At 39.5% G+C, this 21202-nt stretch overlaps 1 protein-coding gene across 1 annotated transcript; it reads left to right on the forward strand.

Moving 5' to 3' along the window:
- The first annotated feature begins 1196 nt into the window (after positions 1 to 1196).
- Positions 1197 to 20196, forward strand: ifih1 (interferon induced with helicase C domain 1). The gene is made up of 16 exons (XM_012874037.3): positions 1197 to 2009; positions 2204 to 2375; positions 3284 to 3385; positions 6073 to 6123; positions 8205 to 8440; positions 8978 to 9188; positions 11276 to 11493; positions 12170 to 12271; positions 12383 to 12506; positions 12911 to 13126; positions 14554 to 14810; positions 14895 to 15044; positions 16594 to 16755; positions 16831 to 17024; positions 17103 to 17196; positions 18528 to 20196. The coding sequence occupies exons 1-16, from the start codon at positions 1575 to 1577 to the stop codon at positions 18723 to 18725; spliced, it is 2922 nt and encodes a 973-aa protein (XP_012729491.2). The 5' UTR covers positions 1197 to 1574; the 3' UTR covers positions 18726 to 20196.
- Positions 20197 to 21202: the final 1006 nt, after the last annotated feature.

A 21202-nucleotide genomic window follows, 5' to 3' on the forward strand; every position in this document is an offset into this window, starting at 1 on the left:
GTAGAGTACAATGAAATGTATTTTTCCTCTAACAGTTTTTTTTTTTTTTTTTGCTTGAAAAAATTCCACTTATTTGAAAGCATTGCACAATTTTTAACACAAGACAGAGATAATTTCAGTATACATAAGATGGAGTTTTGAACAACTATTTGATTTATGAAGGGGAGAGGCTATTCAAAACGGACTGGACCTGCGAGATAAAGTGGTTGCCCACTTCATCTAATAACTGTCTGCATATGCCAGCCTTGGCAGTTAAACCTCAACCACGTTTGAGGGTTTACAAGCATGAACTGCCTGTTTAAGGTGACACTGCAGCATTTCAAGCAGATTTCAGTCCAGACTTTGCTAAGAAACTCAAAAACATTTGTTTCTTCCTTTAGAGCCATGCAGACATGGACCTGCTGGTAAGCTTTGATTAATATATCTGCTGACATTCTCCTTTAGAAAAGGGACTGATGCCAGATGTAACACATCATATATGTTTTTAAAGTACCACACTTGTGTTGTGTGTTCAAATAATGCTTTTCAAAAATTAAATTGTCAGTCATCAATGTGTTTTTTGGAGAAATGTGCAATGGCACAGATGCCTGCAGGGCTTTAAAAGCGGCCTTTAGTTAATGTTTTTGTTCATTGTTGAGTTGGACGTCTCTCATCTTTTTATTGGCAATACCCCATAAACTGCGGGGTTTGGATTAGGTGATTTTGCAGGCCAGTTCAGCTCAGTGACACCAGGAATATTAAACCGGTCGTTGGTATGTTTGGCAGTATCATGGGCATGTGCCAACCCTTGCAGGAAAATCAGCATCTCAAAGTTTTCTGTCAGCAGAGGGAAGCATGAAGTTTTTTTAACATTTCTTGGTGGAAAACACAGTTGACCAATTTCAGCAGATGACCTAGATCACAGGTGTCAAACTCAAGGCCCGCGGGCCAAATCTGGCCCTTCAAGGTAAATTATCCGGCCCTCGAGAGCCAAAAAAAAAAAGGCATATATCCTTTTATAGTGTATAAAGTGGCTAAAACTGTGCCTCCTGTAAGTGTAACTCACCCCAATATCAACTTTTTTTTTGCAGATAAACTGTATAAACTGGGCCTAAGGGTGCTACTTTTATGTTACTGTGCATTTTTTATACTACTGTGTGAACTGGAATGAAATTATGAAATGAAAAGTATCGTCTCTACACATGCAAGCGGCCCTTTTAATGACTTCATGATGCCAAAGTGGCCCCATATAGAAATTAGTTTGACACCTCTGAGTCCTAGATCATCACTGTCCATGGAAACTTTACACTGGATTTATATATAGTGCCGAAGCGTTTCATGGGCCTGGTTTAAATTAATATAATCCAACAGTGCTGGTGAAGATTCTCAGTCATCCAGGTCATGGTCGTTCCAAAAAAGTTAAAAAGCAATCCGACAGTGACATCTAGTGGTCACTTTCAGTCATGATCGACTTGGTGCGTGTGTTGAGGAGAAACGAAAGTGAACCAGCCCCAGTGAATCATCACATTTGAAAGGCTGGGACTTTAAACTTCAGTCGCAGCTATAGTCTGTTTGTATCGGGAAGTTAACTCACGATGGCCTCCGATAACGATGCAATACATGAGCGACTCATTGAAGACTTAAGAGGGAGACTCCAACATACTATAAAGGTGGAGGACGTGCTGCCCCATTTACATTTCATCGAACCAGCACGACAGGAGCAGATAAGTCAGAAACTGAACACGGATGGCCCCGCATCGGCTGCGAACTTGCTTATTAGTGTGGTTGTTGAGAAGCCGCACACAGAGGGCTGGTTCAGGGCCTTCGTCGACGCCTTGCATCATGGAGGCTCCGAATTCGCAGCTGACTACTTGGAGTTAAACTCCCCAGACGCCGACGTGGAGGCCGAGAACGATTGCTGTGTCCGGCTGATTCAGTTGTTGGCTCCCAGTCTGATGAACATGAAAACGGACCAAGTGTGCAATCACTGTTATTCTCGAAAGCTCCTTACTGATGTTGAGAATGAGAAGGTGAGTGGGCCATATATGTCTATATTTTATCTCTTGTATACAGTCGTTTTAAAAATAACAATAAACTCAATTTAAACTAATTTTTCATGTGACCACAAGATGGCAGTGTTGTGTGCAGATGCGTTCCCACTCCTTCCCTTCAGACTGCTGAACAGGCACGTAACTTTACTAAATAAACTTTGTTCAAAATCTAGATTCTGGCTGAAACAAGAAATCATGGAAACGGAAGTGGAGCCAGGGTGCTTCTGAGCCGAATCGTGAGATGCCGACCGGGCTGGTTCTCTGAATTTTTGGAAATCCTGCGCATCACTGAACATCATCACCTGTATGAGCTGACTGGAGGGTCACCTGAGAGTGAGAAGCTGAGTGAGTGTAGATACTTCCTCTGCTTCTGGATGTTTTGTTGAAGGAAAAGTCATGACGCAAGGTCTTGGCAACGAAGCCTCTAGGGATTTGGGGCGATTTGGAAGTGCTGCTGCCCCTGAGTAATTATAGCTGGGTTACAAGATGCTGGTGAAGATTGTCAGTCATCTAGGTCATGGTCATTCCAAAAAACTTTTCCAAAGTTTGAAGACGTTTCACTTCCCATCCAGAAATCTTTCTCAATTCAAAATGTCTGGAGTAGTGTGGAGTTCCAAGCTTTGTAGTACTGCCCAACAAAGGCCTTGTAATGGCTTAGATAACATGCAAATTGAACCGAAACAGGTCCACGCTTCTGCAATGGGGAGTCGTTAGGGTTGTTATTGGCCTGGTTTACAACATCCCTTATTCAGTTTCTTGAGCAAATTGTTATTGGCAAGTATTTGTAATAGTACACGGATTCCCAAACTGAGGGGGGGGGGGGGGGGGGGGGCAGGAAGTTCGCAATACACCTCCTGTGGCTGGAGATGATTTTAATGCTGCTGATGTGCTAAAAAGATTTTGCATCTCTTTATTTGGGAAACCGATAGCAAAGTATAAATTTACAAGATACTCAACATTCAGCATTTTCACACAGGGGGAAGGCTGCACTTTTTGTAAGAGTTTTTAAATACTTCTCTCAATTCTACTACTTTATTCTCATAATTTACCACAAAAAAAAGGAGGGGGGGGGGTCTGTGGCGCTGTTATTATGGGGGTCGCAGGCTGAAAAGTTTGGGAACCCCTGTGATAGCAGTGCAAAAGCTAATTAGCTGTAATTCATTAATCATCTGTAATTAATTTTAGTTTTTAGCACCGAGTTGGTAAAGGTGGTATGAGAATTAAAGCATTACATTTTTTTAATCTGTTTTCAGAGAATCAAGCTGCAGCAGAGGAGAAAGTGCAAGCTGAAAGCGGTCAGAGCGAGAAGTCCATGGAAATCACGGTCACCGAGGGGCCTGAGGAGGACTCCACAGGTCTTACAGAACATGTCTGATCAGTTTTCAATTAAAAAAAAAAAATCCACTCGCTGATGTAGAAACTGACACAGGCTAATTTCTTCCCTATGCCTGACATTAAAATCTGGTTAAACTTTTCCTGCTTTAGCTCAGTTACGTTTACCAAAAGTATTTCTATTTGCTAAATACCAGACTGACCAAGACATTTCTTAAGATCATTTGTCTTGTTTCACGTTGCTCTTGAATTCAGAACAGTTTACATACATTTCCATGGTATTGGGTAGAATTCCCTTTCCGATTGTAAAAATTGAGTAAAACATTTCGGGGTTTCTTTTCCAAAACTTTCTCGTAACAGTTTGCTGGAATGTTGCTCCATTTCTCCTGACTTCCTGGCATAACCAGTCAGGTTTGTAAGCCGTCTTGATTGAACACCCCTTTTTCAACTCCACCAGCAATTTTCCTTTGAATCGAGCTCAGGGCTTTGTGGTGCCTTCCTTTAGACATTGTTGTCTGGAAGCAACTTTTAAGCTGATTTGTGGGTAATTTTAGCCAAATCGTCCATTCGGAAGACCCATTTTTGTCCAGTCTTTAACTTCCTGGTTTGTGTCTTGAGATTCTGCTTCAATGTTTCCACATTTGGTGCTTTCTCGTGGCAGCCCTCCTTCGGAACATCTAAAAACTTACTTACGCTGTACTTTACAGTTGGGAATGTTTTGTTAAGCTTACAGGCTTCAACTTTTTTCCCCCAAAATATACTGAAGGCCTTTATGACCAAAAGTAAAAAAAAATAGCCCTGTATGCATTTGCAAACTGCAATCTAACTTATTTTACGCTACTTTTGGAGTGATGGCCTCTTCCTCCCTGTGTGGCCTCTCACTGCATTGTATCAACAGTGAAAAATGTCCTTCACTGGCCGTGCATTCTCTTCCCAGCTTCAGCCAGCTTTTTTACAGCGTCTTTTGATTTCGTTCTGGTCTTGATTCACAGATTTTGCACCAAAACACGTTCACCTCTGGAAAACCGGACCCACACTGATACAGACTCGTGGAAGCTCCACAAATCTCTTCTTGGTACCCTGGCTGGTTTCTTTAGATTTTTCCATGATGCTGCAAGAGGAAGTTGTACGATTTAGATGTCGCTCTAAAATACAGCCACACGTGTGCCTCCAGTTAGCACAGAGGTTGTAAGGTTAGAAAGTCATGACATCATAATCTGGGCTTTCCAATATAGGAAATGTATGTAACCTATGTTTTATGAGTCGTTAATTCTTCTGTAAACTTTAAGAGCAATGATGCAGGGCAGCAAACTGCCCCGTTGTAAAAAATTTATTGTAATATCACTGAAAGAACTTTTTTATCATCATCATCAACTTTATTTATAAAGCGCATTACCACCAACTAGAGTGGACTAGAGGGGGCCTGTCGTATGTGCATGGTAGAGGGTTCCATAGCTTTGGGGCCCCGATAGAAAAGGCCCCGTCTCCTCTGAGCTTCCGCTTTGAGCTGGGAACCACCAAGAGCAACTGGTCAGCGGCCATAAGAGACCGATTAGGGTTGTAGTGGTGGAGAAGATCTACCAAGTAGGGGGGGGCAAGTTATGTAAGAACTTAAAAACAAACAAGGATGTTAAAATGAACCCTAAAATACACTGAGAGCCAATGAAGAGAGGCCAGAACCAGAGTAATATGCTCCCTTTTACGTGTTCCTGTTAAAAGACGAGCCGCAGCGTTTTCCACCAGCTGCAGATGAGCAAGAGAGGACTGGCTGATTCCAAGACAAAGGGCATTATAGAAATCCAACCGCAATAAATAAAAGCTTGGATTACTGTTTCCTACTGTTTCCTTGAAAGGATAGCTTTGATTTTTGCTATTTTTCTCAAATGATATAAACTAGACTTAAATGTGGCCCTTTATTTGACTGTTTAAATCATTGTCTGTCTTAAAACCAAGATTTGTTACCATGGGCCTAACATACTTTGCCAGGGAGTCAAGATCAACCAGAGAGCTCTGATCTTCCACTAGGACCAAAAACCTGAACCTCAGTCTTATATTTTACCCAAAACAACTCATTTTGGTTTCTTTACAAAATTACTATCACAGCATCCTTGTTAGTCATGCACCAGGTCCTTGTTCTTTAGATATAGTATAAATTATTAAGGTTTGGGTCTCAGTTGCTTGCAAAAATCAGATTACAGAAAGCAATCAGCTTAGACAGACAGAGCTACATGTAATTGTTAAAGTTATTCATTAGGTTAATTTATTAAGAAATGAGATAGGTAATATAAATTAGGTAACTTGTTTTCCACTATTTCTGTGGGTCTTGAAAACATAATCTTGAAAAGTACTAAGATACTTATGGAGCAAAGTCTACATTGGCCACTGGCCATTGAAGTGCAACACATTTTAAAGAAAATCTGACAAAATTACAAGCAGAAAATGTTGTTTCATCCCTCTGACTTTAATTAAATAGTGTAGTTATCATTGCATCATGTTGAGGATGCTTTGCTGTTGTTTACCACATAATAGCCTACATAAAAATACATCCTACATGCAGCGGCTGTATAAACATCGGATAAAGCTGGTTTTCCTCCAGTTCCTCCCTTCCTTCACTCATTGAGAGGAACTGACATTTTGTTATGTGCTGAATGTGGTTAAAATACGCTGCTTTTTATGAGTGTATTTTTAAGTACATGTCTTTTTTTTTCAGGTCTGTATGCGAGCCCTGACCTGTCAAAATCCATGGAGGACATAAAGCCAGGTGGGACTCCTTCCCCCTCACCCACATTCTTGACATTTATACGACTATAATGTGTTCTTGTCCTGCCAAACCTAGACCGCCAGTAGAACATTAGCGCAAGTATTTGTCAGAAAATTAGCTTTTTGAGCTTTAGTTAGTATTCATCAGGCAAAATGAGATTAGATTGGAGATCGGTGTGGAACATTTCCGTGCCTTTTGGCGTGGCATCAACAAGTTCCATGAGCGAACCACAGGGAGGTCGCAGAGGATGCAGTGCGTTGGTGCCTCAAATGAAAACCACATGCTGACCCAGTATGAGCAGATCCAAAAGGAATCTGTGGAGTGTAGCTTTTAGTTAACGTTCTGTGCATGCTTTGTCTTCTTCAGTGTTACAGGAGGGCGGGGGCGGGGTGGGGAGAAGTTAAGTTTTAGTGTCCTAAATCTGTCTTTGGCCAAGGGGTGGCGCACGCTCTGGACAGAGCATCAATATATCAGATCGACACAAAGCCGTCCATGTTTATTCTCACTCCAATTTGCAGTCCGATCTTGCTGATTTTGGTTGTAGGATGCTACGGATACGTCTGCCGCATCCCAGGTTTGAACCACGGATACTTTCTCTCCTTGTGAGATGGCTGAGAAATTCCCTAGTTTTAATTACTCATATTAATCTCATCACATCAACTTTAAATAACATTAAAACCTGGAAAAGAGATTTTCATTGGTTAATTTGCTTGAGATCAAATTTACGCCTAATCCTCAAGACTTCAAACCCATCCGAGTTTTCAGAGTTCGTGGTTTTAAACAGAATGGGGCAACATGTAAGCTAACATGCGTGTTCACCCCGGTCTGCCACTGAAATTATTTGATATCCCTTCCCTTTGGAGTGACATTTAACAGCGCTGAGCATGTATACACCAATTCATTACAGTGTCTGGGACCTTCTGGGAAACTCTGAGCCCCCCACCCCCTCACATTTCCTATTGTTGTTGCTCAGGCTATATTTCTCTATCAGGACAGACTTGAGTTGAACCTAGGATAATTAAAAACTGTCTGCACTCAGAGTAAAGTACATGATTGCCATCCCAATGAGCACAAACATCAGTTTATTTTAATGTGGTTAGCCCAATATAAAGTAGTACATCATTGTGAAGTGAAAGAAAAAAAAAAGGATACTTTGTGTTTTCTTTTCCTTTTCTGCATGTTTTACAAAGAAAACTCTGAAAAGTGAGCATTTCTGTTTAACCTGTCACACCTTTCAGATTTATTTTACCTTTCAGATATATTTTATTCTATTTATTGAATATGCACTACTTTGTGTTGGTTTATGTCATAAAATCTAAATTAAAAACCTTTAAAGGTTGTGGTTCAAATGTGACAAAAATGTAAAAACAGTGGAGACTTTTGCTAGCTACTGTATTTTCTGGGCGTTTGTATTTATGACTGTGAGGAAATGTGGAACTCATAACATGGGGGGGGGGGCAGATTCCTGAAAAATGTGCATAATTCCTTAGTAATGCATCAGCTCCTGCTGAGACAGAACAAATGACTCATTGCCTGCCAGCAACTTTAAATCCAGTTTAGGAGGATCATGTTAAGTCGGGTGTTCCTGCACAGTAAGACTGAATTCTGCCACATAAAAGCAACAGTAAAAATGACACTGGAGTTGTTTTCCTGAATCCTTTCAAACAAGTAGATTTTCTGTGCCTAATGTCAGTTGTTCCCATTTTTATGTCGTTTCTCATTTTAGATGACGTGTTCTTGTAAAACGGCAGCTTAATTACTTTAGACTTTTCATTTGTTCCCAAATAGTATCTTCTGGTGCATCGATTTGCCTATTTTATCACAGTAATTAGGTAATAAACTCAGTGACTCAGTGTGAGCTTTTTTCTCATTATCCTCTTAACGTTGGCGAATTTGAGATTGTAAAGCTCTAGAGTATGCTTTTCAGGATAGGTATGTGTGCTGAATCCACATAAAAATGTTTTTGTTTAGAAATACATGCGTATAGAGGACATTCCAGGAAAAATGTGTAATTGTGGCTTGCTGACATAGACAAAAGTTGTTGTTTTTTCCTCTGTCTGAACCTCTGCTCTGCATTGCAGAGATGAGGGACAGTCCACCAGCAGGAACCACACGAGGAGGCCCAGAAAACACAGAAATTGTTCTTCGGGATTATCAGATGGAAGTGGCCCGGCCTGCCTTGGAGGGGGAAAACATTATTATTTGCCTCCCTACAGGAAGCGGTAAAACCAGAGTTGCAGTGTACATTACCCAGAAACATCTGGACCGCAGGAGAGCGGAGGGGAAACCAGGAAAGGTGGTTGTCCTGGTGAACAAGGTACTAGAATCCGACTCCGGTTTATCTGACTTATGGGCTGTAGCAGCTTTGCTTTATCCGGATTCAAAGAAAACACTGGAGTTACCCACCAGAATTTCCATGCCATGCGGTTCATATATCCCAGTGCACTTGGCCAATAAAAGCTATGGACTGAACAAGGAAAATAGATATGCCTATATATGGGGAAAAAGATTTTCCAGCTATAAAACTATCTAGTAGAAGTCTGGAAAAAAGTAATCCCGTGTGACCAAAGCCATTTTAGTTTCTAATCTTCATTCCTGAGCAATAAGTAGGTCTGTTGTATCCAAACAGAAACGTCTGTGTACTCCCTTGGTAAACAGTGCAACAAAATCCCCTGCATCCACTAATTAGACGCCCTGCCTTAAACAAAGGGAATAAAGCTGTGAATATATTTAGCTTTGGTGGGCGTTCGCATTCTGCTCTTTAAATCCTGAACAGCTCTGTAGTGGCAGCGAGTCATTTGTTAGTTTTTAAAAAGAAAATCATATTCGTAAAATATTTTATTCTGCCCTGTAGATTCCTCTCGTGGAGCAGCATTTCGCCACTGAGTTCTCACCCCACCTGAAGCCCACGTACAAAGTGGAGAGGGTCAGCGGAGACTCCCAGCTGAAAATCTCTTTCACCAAAATTGTTGAGAGAAACGACATCATCATCTGCACGGCCCAGATTCTTGAAAATTACTTGGAGAGAGCTAACAGCGGAGAGGATGAAGGGGTGAAGCTAAGCGGTAGGGTTCTCCAGAACCTAATTTCATCTAATTGTGTGAAACTGTTGTGGACAATTGATTAAAAGCAACGCTATATGATTTATTTTTCCAATACAATTTATGGTGAAATATAAATGGATTCATTACTGTATGGGTTTAACAGAATGATGCCAGGGTATGGGTTTGGGTAGTAGGTTTTCTACCCAAAATAATTGGTTAAACTCATAAATATATATATAACATGAAGGCTACGGAAGACGGGGGTAAAACATAACCCTTTATCTGGATGCCTGAGCAAGCATGGAGTTAAAATTAAATCTCATAATAAGAAACAATTTGATTTGGATAGCATAATTCATAGTTGGTATATAACACCATATACAATTTCTAAATGTACATGAATTTATCAGTACAGTTGAAAGAAATAAAACTATAAAATCTTGTAATTGCAGGTTCTTAACATGTTTATGTTGGCTTTGTAACAATTTATTTCATCAGTGTGTGAATGTTGGAACATAGCTAGCATTAGCTTGCATTAACAAGCTAGCATGTAAAAGGCTAATGCTATCTTTAGTAAACAAGCACGTTCTCTAGTGTGAAATACAGGTAAACACAAATGAAATACAACCCACTGGCATGAACATTATTATGAAGCTTAATTTTACCAGTTCCTATTTCATCCTGTGGAGGAGATAGAGAGAAGTCTGACAGATTAGGTTCAAAATGGCCGTTGGAAGAGTGACGAGGCATCTTTTTTGTCATTTCTCTAAGCCAACAAAGTGAGCCACAATTTTTGAACCCGTTTGGTAAGAAATACCAAACTTTTGTCTCCCAGCTGTTTATTGTGTATAAATATTAGATTAGATAATACTGAAAGATAATGATTGATCTTTGCCGGCCGTTAAATTAGGGACCTTTCAAAATAAAAGGCAATTCAAATAACGTCCTTTGTGACAATAAAATTGACAACTGTTTACCACACTTAGTTAAAAAAAAAGTTAACATCCTTTGAAGCAATGGTTAATAGGAGATTTTGACTGTTGCTTTTCTAACTTCCTGTAGCAGCGAGTTGTGCTGCAGTGACAAAAACCATTTCATTTGAAATCAAAAATGTTTTTGTTTATTGCTGCTGTTCATTCAAGATAGTGTTGAGTCCTTTAGCAACCAGCGCCCACACATCCCCTGCTAATGGGAGGATGTTACAGCAAGATTTTCCTTGGATCTCTCTTTGATTAGACTGAATAGACTATACAGAGAATATTAATTTCCTGTTAAAATTCCACCTTTTTCTTAATCATAATCAAAATGTCCGTTCAAACTAAATGCGGTTGCAACATTTCTACATTTTCCTAAAGTCTGTCCAGGACATCATTTCTGACTCTGACGTGTTCTGGAATAGATAACTACCCAGAGGGCTCGGGGCAGGATTTTCCCCCGATGGGATCTTGTCAAATTCTTCCAACTCTGGCGTTCACTCCTGTTGGCAGTCACCAGTCCAAGGTGGAATAGCCACCTCGGAGGAACATATGCTGTTTGTCGAAACACTTGAAAGCATTTATTTTTTATCCTTCCTTCCTCCTGGCTCTCTGGCCACATGTCTGTTCAAGCCATCAGTGTGTGGCTGGATCGAATTCACCAGAGAGCATCTATCACAGCCCATCAAGCTGCCACTCTGCATTCTGCTTCTCTTCTGGGACAAATTTGAATCACACAGTTTAGACTTGAGTAATTGTAAATCACCTTACTCGGATCGCGTTGATGCCTGACTTTATTTTTGAAGCAGGCAGTTCTCTTGCAATATGTTATGCTGTGGTTTAAACTGCTGTCTCAAATGTTTCCACAAAAAGTGCTGGCTTGTGTGGGACGATTTGTTTTCTAAAGAGCTACTTTAATCTTTCTGGGGAACTACCTTCTGTTATTTGAGGTGCATAAATACACAATGAAAACTTGATCTGCTTGGTTAAAGAAAAAAATTGTCTTTATATAAGATTTGCACACTTTCAGTTAGAGAGAAACTACATTAGTGCCAAAAATATCTAAAATCTGTTCTTTATTCTGTGTTGTCCTTTGCATATGAATTTCAGACATTACGTCCTCATCTTTTTCAGATCTGACACTGATTGTAATCGATGAATGTCACCACACTCAGAAGGGGGGAGTCTACAACCATATCATGATGCGGTACTTGAAACAAAAGCACAAGAACCTAAAGCTCAAGAAGGAGCAGAAGGAGACCGTACAACTCCCTCAGATCCTGGGCCTGACCGCCTCGCCAGGGGTCGGGGGTGCCAACACGCTGAATAAAGCTGAAGAGCACATTCTGCGAGTAAATACTGCTTAATATTGTATATGCAACCATTGGTTAAAAAAATATAATACATATTATAATATGCATTTTATTACACATTTCTCTGGTCTAAATTTCATTCCAGTTTCTCTCTGTTTTCACTATTCATTGAGGATCCAGCTCCTAAGCAAATACTTTTACATAGGGCATTTAAAAACAACAATGTAATGTGATTTATATTTATATTTAATGCTTCAGATTTTCACCAAACAACAATAAAAAGCATAAAAATAGAACTGTGATAAAATATACTAAAGTACCTTAAACCCAGAAGAGATAGAACTTCTAAAGCTATTTGTTGTCTTGCTCAATCATTCAAAGACCAGAGAGAAGAGAAGAGCTTTTAAAAGACATTTTAAGTATTATATGATCTGAACAGATCTAAGATACATAGAGGTAGTGTCTTAGACAGTCTCAGGGCAGACACAGCAAAGGCTCACCTCCACATTTTATCATTGGTCTTCATACATCTAGCAGAAACTAGCTGCTAGAGCAGAGTGTTCTTAGAGGTGTGGGAATGTTGGAGATCACCTAGACAAGAAAGGGCTTGAACGTTTGAATCTATAAAGACATTCAATAAAACCTTAAAAAATGAGAAATTCTATATTTATATTTTGCATTGCATATTCTGCAAATTTCTGTCCCTCTTTTGCAGATTTGCGCAAACTTGGATGCTTCCAAAATCATGACAAGAAGCATTGGGAAAGATAAAAAGGAACAAAGAAAATCCATTCTGACGGTTGAACCAAGAAGAGAGGTAGACTTTGTTTCGTAGTAAATTTACCAGGAAATTTACATTAAAACTATGATGTTTTTATCTGTCATACCAGAGCTAATTGTATGTTTTTTACCTAAATATCGTTGTCAGGATCCCTTTGGCTGCGTGATCAAGACAATCATGCATGACATTCATGCACATGCCCAGCTTAGCCCCACCTGTGAGCTGGGCTCTCAGAATTACGAACAATGGGCTGTACAAGAAGAGCGACAAGGTAAGATATGTCAATGGAAAATGCCTTAAAGGACCACAAAATAATCACTAAATAGATAAGCATTATGCTAATAACATCAATGTACATCCTTCACATTGTCCTAGTAAAATATTTAGGCTTTTACTAAGATTACAAATGATAGCACTTAAGTTTATTAAGAGAAATCCTGAATATCTAATTAATGACTGATATTTCTTAGACATATATACAGCTTATGTCTTTTTATTTATGACATTAATCTTAGTTCAGTAAAGAAAAGGCAAGGTATTGAAGCTCTATAAACCCTCCTTCCCTTTACCTGCAGTGACCTTGTGCTCCCTTTTTAACACTAACTCTTTATTAAGCCTGCCAGTTTGACTTTTGTGAACTCAGATCTGTCATAAAATTATCTCGTTCTGTTTTAGCCGCCAAAAAGGGAGACCAAACAGTGAGGGTCTGCGCAGAGCACCTGCGGCGGTATAACGAAGGTCTGATTCTGAGCAACACCATTCGCATGTGCGATGCCCTCAGTTTCCTGAACAAATTCCACGGGGAGCAAATGAAGAAGAAAACAGCCCCAGATGAAGAGCTGAACATACAGATAACACCCACAGAGAGATTCCTTTTCAAATTGTTTCAAGGTGATTAATTTTTTACATTCTTTCTTGCTTTCTTTTTTTAATTTATTTATTTTTTTTATTTTATTTTTTTCAAGCTTGTATTCATCACTTCTACTGTTGGGTTTTGTCTGCGGCCAATTTTTACCATTGTTTGGTTGGTTTCCAGTGATAGCATCTAATGGGATTTCTTCTTGTTAGCTTAGCCAGGTCTAAGTATGAGAAAATGTACACAAGATATTCACCTGCAGAGCTAAGTAAATTACTGTATGCACTCCCTCGTTTATTATTCTCTGGCCAAAATCAGCAATAGCATGTTGAATTCCAGTGTTGTTACCTGAAAAGAGCATCTGAGGTGCAGTTTTTACTGCATCCAGGCTAACATAGCATGAGGTTGTGCTTTAGATTTGCTTTTAGATGGGTTTTATTTGATCTCTCTACCTTTAGCAAGTCCTCTTTCTTGCTATTGTTGTGCTATTGTAGTCACACCCCTTGAACTTTACCACATTTTGTCACGTTATACAACCAGTAAATCCAACATACAACGTTCTGCCAAAGTCTTTCCTTGTCTGTCTTCACACACATATGTCTCTGAGCGACATTCTATTCTTAATACATAGCCTTTAAATAATGGCGGCTCACCCTTTGCATCTAAAAAAAAAAAATTAAATCTTTAACTCTTCTGAAAAGGCTTTTAATGAGGTTAAGGGTCATTGTGAAGTGGAAGGAAAAGATTTTCTAAAAACTGAAACATTTGATGTGTTGATCTTAATACGTAAAACCAGCTTGGGCAATAATTACAGCTGTAATTATTCTAGGGGCTGTTTGTATCAGTGTTTTTTACGCTTCTTTCCAGAAGCTCTCAGGCTCTGTTAGACTGAATCTGTGATGGTTTCCTGAACATCAGTTTTTAAGTCTTTTCTGAATTCTCAGCTGGATTTAGGTCTGTTCTTTGACTTAGCCGTTCTAATAAGTCATTCCATTGTAGCCACGTCTGGACATTTAGGGTCTTAGTCCTACCAGGAGGGGGAAACTCTGTCCAAGTCTGGGTTTGGGTAGCTGTGTATTTAGCTCTATCTATCCGCCCCTCTACTCTAACCACTTTCCCTGTCTCTTCTAAAGAAAGGCAACCCCACAGCAGATGCTGTCACCACCAGGGTTAAGTGCATTTCTTAATGAGGTTCAATCTAATGGCAGCGTGTTGTACTGGACCTTATTTAGTGTTATCAGAGTAAAGGATACTATATATAGTCACCTGTAAACATATTTGAAAACCACGTATGTCCCTGCCAACTCAGAATTATGTGCTATTTTGTGTTGTTCTGTCACCTTAAAATCCCAATAAAACACTTTGTAGTGAATCGTTTTGTGAGGGACTGCAGTTGTGAACATTATGACTTCCGCTGTGGTGAAAGGATTTGCCTCAGTTCTTTACCGTCTTCTCCCTGCAGACAACAAGGAAGAGCTGGAGAAGCTTGCACAGGACCCTAGCTACGAAAACGACAGCCTGTCAAAGCTCAGAACTAAAATTTTGCACGAGTTCAGCAGCAGGAAGGAGGCCAGAGGGATCATTTTCACCAAAACACGTCACAGCGCTATAAGTCTGAGCCAGTGGATTCAAGAAAACCCCAAGTTTGCTGACATTGGAGTAAAACCTTCTCACGTCATCGGAGGAGGAGACCAAAGCGACACTAAACCAATGACTGCTGTAAGTGCATGATAGGCATACTGCACTCTGTTTGGCTGCAATGTCCCAAGCACTTGATATGTAACCTGCAACTGTGTTCCTCAGGCAGAGCAAAAAGATGTGTTAAAAAAGTTCAAATCGGGCGAACTCAACCTGCTGATTGCTACCACAGTGGCAGAGGAAGGTTTGGACATACCGGACTGCAATTTTGTTATCCGATATGGCCACGTGACCAATGAAATCGCTATGATTCAGGTTAGTGAAAGGAACTATTTTCAATGATTAAAAATGTGATGTTATTCCTTTTTTCTTTTATTCAGTGTAATTAAGTAAGTTGACTTTTATTTATATAGCACCTGTCATACATAAGGTAGCTGAAAGTGCTTTACGCCATATTACACGTATCAGCTGATAAAATGAAGAAGCTTTACTCAAGCACAGGTTTTTGGAGTGTTGCCCTGCAGCGGGAAAGTCCTGTGTTTGGGTTTGTATGTTTTCCCTATGCATGTGTGGGTTATCTCTGGGTGCTCCTGCTTCCTCCCACGGTCTAAAATTGTGCATCTCATGTTAATTGGTCGCTCTAAATTACCGTTAAGTACAAAAGTGTGCGCATGGTTTCCTTTCAAATAGATTCTTGCATTGGTGGGCTTCCTTTCACTTAATTTTTAAACACATTCAAAAAAAGTAAAAAACAAAGCAGCTGGACTTGTTTTCCGTAGTTGAAGACGTTTCAACCAAAACAGGTCCACCCCTTAGTAATGGGCGGTTGTTAAAGCCATTAAGGCAGCAGGTTGAACCAAAACTGGTCCACTCCTCTGTAACGAGGTTGAATTTGCATGTTGTCTAAGCCATTACAAGGCCTTTGTTAGGCAGCAGTATAAAGCTTGGTACTCCACATTACTCCTGACTTTTTGAAATGAGAAAGCTTCCTTGAGAGGAAGTGAAACGTCTTCAACTACGGAAAACAAGTCCAGTTGCTTTGTTTTTTGCTTTTTTTGGAATGACCATGACCTGGATGACTGAGAATCTTCACTAGCATTTTTAAACACAGATATTGAAAACAACTGAGTCTTCTTCTCTCAGTGACAGTGTCCATACAAAAGAGTGTTACTACTGCAACTCTGTAGTGCTCAGGCAATATGTGTTCACTAGGGGTGTTCGATATTAAAAGAAAGTATGTCAACCGCCCTATTTCTACCTATAATAATTTGACTACGATTTGTTGTACCAAAAAAAAAAAAAAAATCAAAAATGCCTTTAGATGCTGCCTTAAAAGTTCTACAAATTATCTTTAATGAATGAGGAGTTGTTAAAATAAATTTCAGTTGACTTGTAACAATCAGTCTGAGGTTTGTTTCCTTTTATTGTTTTAAAAGGTCACGTTTAGTGTAATATTTTTAGAACATTGTAATGCTTCACCTACAATCCCACTTTACAGCCACTACAGTAAATGTTTTTACCACGCTGTTGATCCAGAATTGTGACAGATCGTTGCAGGACAGTGCAGATCACTAACATTTCTAAACCCCGCCTTTGCAGCCAAACTATCTCTGCAACAATGGATTACCCTGAGGAAATACAGGGATTACCCTGATGCGTGCTTATGTCTGTACTTTTCCCAGCCAGCTCTTTTCAAAGGATAGCTTAGCCCCAGCTTGTTCATGTTTTCTGTGATCTTTTGTAATGGCCAGTGTTTTCCAGCATCCCATGAGGCATCCTGCTCTAAATTCTAGCATCGGAAAATAAATGTTGACAGACTAAAGGTGGTGTTTCGTTTCACCATTGGCTCTCTTACCTTTTGCAGTCTCAAGGCCGGGGAAGAGCTGAGGACAGCACCTACACTGTCGTGGATGTCAAGAACTCAGGGGTGGCTGAAAAGGAGTGCGTCAACGAGTACCGTGAGGAAATGATGAACAAAGCCATTCAGAAAATCAAAGCCAGAAATCAACCAGAATACAACAAGCAGGTATATGAAACTAGCATTTTACGCATGCATTTGGTTCTGCAGACAATGCCTTAAAAGAAATTCACTGTTGTTTAGATCACCGAGTATCAAATTCAGGCTATAATGGAGGAAAGAGTGAGACTGGTAAAGCAGAAGAAGAAGGCCGTCAAGATTGAGAGCCCATCTGCTGTAACGTTTAGCTGTCGAAACTGCAACCAAGACGTGTGCAGCGGCGAAGACATCCAAATGATTGAAAACATGCACAGTGTCAACGTTTCGCCACAGTTTAGGTAAACAAGAAAGAACTCATTTAAACCTTTGAGCATTTCTAATTAAATGGCTAATTATGTTTATCTTTTTTTGTGCAGCGAACTTTTCACTCAGAGGGAAAACATAGCTCTTCAGGAGCGACGTTTGGATTATGAGACCAATGGCGTCATAGCTTGCAAAGCCTGTGGTCAGGTAAACATACAGTGTGGTTTTACATTTGCAGCATTGGCAGTAACTTGAGATAAAGTGTCATGCTATGGTGCCCATAACTCCTGAATCCTTTTTCTAGTTGTCATTAATTTACCTTACTGGGACTTCTGATGGACAAGCTAAAGAAATGTGCATAACTGTGAAGTGGATTTTTACTTTTTTAGCAAATAAATGCACGCATCTTTACTCATCTCCCAGTGGCTAGATTTAGTTCTTGCCTATTGCCAAACAACAAGGACGTGTATATAAACCTCTGAATTTGAAGAAGGTTTTTAGAAGTTCCCAAAATAGATTCTCATTATTTTGGCATTTAGGAATAATTTTGTTCATTCTAACTGGCCTAAAGCCGGTAACATTTAGTCCAATGTGATGTCGGGCAGTGAGGAAGCGTGTAGGTGTGTCCATCTTTACATTAACTCTGACCAGCTGGCCTGTCCTTGCTGATGTAAAGTCTCCCAACAGCATGATGCTGCCACCACCATGTTTCACTGTGACAACATGGTGTTCAAGGTTACGATTTATGTTAGTTTTTGCCACACATAACGTTGTACATATCGGCCACAAACTCTAGTTTTGGTGTCATCTGACCACAGCGCCTTCTTCCAAATGTTGCTACATCTCCTGCATAGCTTTTGGCAAACTGCAAATGGGAGTTCTTACAGGTTTTTCCAACCACATTGTTCGTTCAAGTCGTCCATAATGGTCGGATTTGCAGCGTTTTAGCTGCTCCCTACTCCTGCATTCGGATGATAGATTGAACTGTGCTCCATGACATCTTCAGAACTCAGGATTGTTTTATACCCTAACCCTGCTTTAAACTTTCTCTGTGACCTGCTGTTTGTTCACCAATTACAACAAATCCCTGGTGCCTTTATAGAACAGCAGCACGTTGACTGAAATTAGACCACACACAGGTAGATTATCTTTAATGATGAGATGATTTCTGAAAGCCAGATTTTATTTCAGTTAAGTCTGTCGCTAAAGTCAATTTTCATTGATTAAAAGTTTTATAAATAATTTTGTCCATCTAACAGTTATGAACTATTTTGCACTTTTCTATCATATACAATCCCAATTAAATACATCAAAGTTTCTGATTGCTAAAGTGATAAATGTTCAAGGGTGTGTGAATACCTTTGCTAAACACTGTAGACCTTCACGCAATTCCAGAATAACATTTTTTCAAGCCTTCCTTTATTTTACAAAGCTCACATTGGCTAATCTTGCCATTGGCTAGCATTAATGCATCGAACAGGTCAAATGTGCACCACGTGGTTGTTCTTTTTTTTATACTTACTCCTCTCCTGTTGCAGAATTGGGGTTCAATGATGATGTACCGTGGGATTGAGCTGCCCTGCCTCCATGTGAAAAACTTTGTGGTGAATATCAATGGGAAAAAGAACAGCAACTACAACAAGTGGAGCGAACTCCCTGTCAAGTTTCCTGCCTTCGACTACATCAACCACGCCAGCCTGATGGTGCTGAGCTTGGACGATGAAGAAACAGAATGAATCCAACTAATCAGAGATCCTTTTCCTGTTGGTGTTTCTTTCTCTCTCTCTCTTTTGCTAATGTGGCTTTCTCGTCATGCATCCAATTAGCAGAGTGAGGGTTTTCTTTTACTTTGCTTGGATTTAAGTGTTTTTTATTGAGAACAAGTGCACTTTTTTCTTCAGATTTTGCACTTAGCTGGGATAATGCATCATTTAATTTGAATCTGGATCGATTTTTAAAAATGACTGGAAACTGTGTTTCCTTCAGAAATCATTGCTGTCCCATCAGATGGGAGGCGGTGAGCCCGTGATCGCCCCTCAGAGCCCACCTGTCAACTCGAATGCACGCAAACAGGTGCTGTTGACTCTGTTTAATTCACCCTTCAGTGAGTGACTCACGACTGCTGAGACAGAGCTATTTAAGGAAGCAGCATTTTTAACCTGCGTTAAAAGGTGACCTAATCGATTGGGCAATCCTGCAAATTGTATAGATCCTTCAGGATGAACTAAATGAGCATTTTCTTAGTAGGGAGAACATTGGTCAGGGTAATATTGCACTGAAAGTTTATGAAAACTAAAGTTTATCAATTTCATTAGCACTTATGTAATTCTTTCCTCGAGGGGGCACTTTATATGTCATGTGTAACCTCCAAGGCACTCGTCAGGCTTTTCAGCTTCTGATGCACAAGGAAACACTGGAAAACATGTTAATTGACTTAGGGTATAATGGCAGCATAAACAGCCATTATGTTGATTTTATCAATTTGAAACTACAGTGTGTTTATTTCTTTTAACATTTATGGCATAAATATGATTTTACAATTCTCATATTTGACCATTTAGACTTTTAGATTTCTATGAATGATCCCATAACCCCAGTCTTATACAACCAGACAATCTGCTGCTCTGAGGTCAATGCTTTATGTGCGCAACATGTGTTGTGCACTGCATGTGGGGAAGCAGATGCTGACATTTCTTAATCATGCCAAAAGAAAATTGCAAAATTTTGCTTATGAATGTATTCAACTCTTCCCTTTACTTTGTTTCATCACCATCCTGTTGTCAGAAAATTATCTAGTTTCATGTCCGCATAAATTTTGACCGTATTTCATCATGAATTTATCTAAATAGATTTACACAGGTCATATTTTCTAAACCCAAGACTTAAAAACTAAATGTTTTTGCGCCTTGTTAATCATTTTGTTCTGTTCAAATATTTTTTTTCTGTTTGAATACCCCTTTTAGATTTTTAACATGACCAACAGATTTCCAAAGTAGGTTATTCTTATTTTTACTTTAGAAGTGTATAAAATAAGCACACTTGTTGACATGTTTTCGGTTGTTTGGGGGTTGATACGGCTGAAATGCCTGTGGTATGACTGGCTTAAATATTTTAGATCGACTGACACCCTACGATGGTTGTTTGTTGCTTATTGTTTATTGAGTGAATGCAATTATACCTCTCAAATAAAACATCATAATGCAAACATTTCCTCTACATTGTCATTATTAAAGTTCTTTTTTTGTACAATTCCTTGTAAAAGTATTGCAACCTCTAACTTTTGTCCATTTTGTCATATGGTAACAACCAACTCCAGTGTAATTTATTGAGTTTTTATTCTGATTGGCCACAACTAAATAATTCATTTCAGTTTTATTTATATGCCGGCAATTCACAACACATGTTTTCTCAAGGCATTTCACCAATTCAATCAAACCATACAGACAGTTTGATTAGAACGTTTTCTGTTCAGGGAAACTCAGCAGATTTCATTTCATTTATTAGCAGCATTCACTGCTGAACGAGTAGCCGCAGTGGAAAGTCGTCTGCATTGTCGTTGACTTTTCAGCAATCCCTCATACCGATCATGCATGTGATGAAAATTCCCCTATAACAGGAAGAAACTTCCAGCAGAACCTGGCTCAGTGTGAACGGCTGCCTGCCACAACTGACTTCATGGACGTTTAAGGGGAAAAAATACTGCTTTCAAATTTTTCTGTTTTAGAAAAATGATTTAAAAAAATGCTCTGATACACTTAAATAAAGGTCAGAGCAAATAAGTGACTGCAGAATAAACAAAATAATCCCCCAATAAGCAAAGATACTAATAATAGATATAAATTCACCTGTTCTAGCAAGGTGTTGGAGGATTTTTAACGTTAGAGCACATATAACGTCCAAGGAACACATCAGACAGGTGAGGGATAAAAACTTTTTAAAAAGAAAAATTGGGTTTCGGTTAACACAACAGTATCCCAAGATTTGATATTTTCAAAGAGCTCTGTTTAATCCATCATCCAAAAATAAAAAGTATGACACGACTGAAAAAGCTACCAAGACATCCACCTTAACTGACAGGCCAGTCACGAAAGGCATTATTCAGAGAAGCAGCAAGAGATCCACTGCTCAGATGGGAATATGTGGTGACAGGACAACTGCTTTATTTGTTGATCCCTTCACAAACCTGGCCTTTATGGACCGCTGGCCGCTCTTG

Source organism: Fundulus heteroclitus, chromosome 7, assembly GCF_011125445.2.
Source record: "Fundulus heteroclitus isolate FHET01 chromosome 7, MU-UCD_Fhet_4.1, whole genome shotgun sequence".
In the NCBI taxonomy this organism is placed as follows: Eukaryota; Metazoa; Chordata; class Actinopteri; order Cyprinodontiformes; family Fundulidae; genus Fundulus; species Fundulus heteroclitus.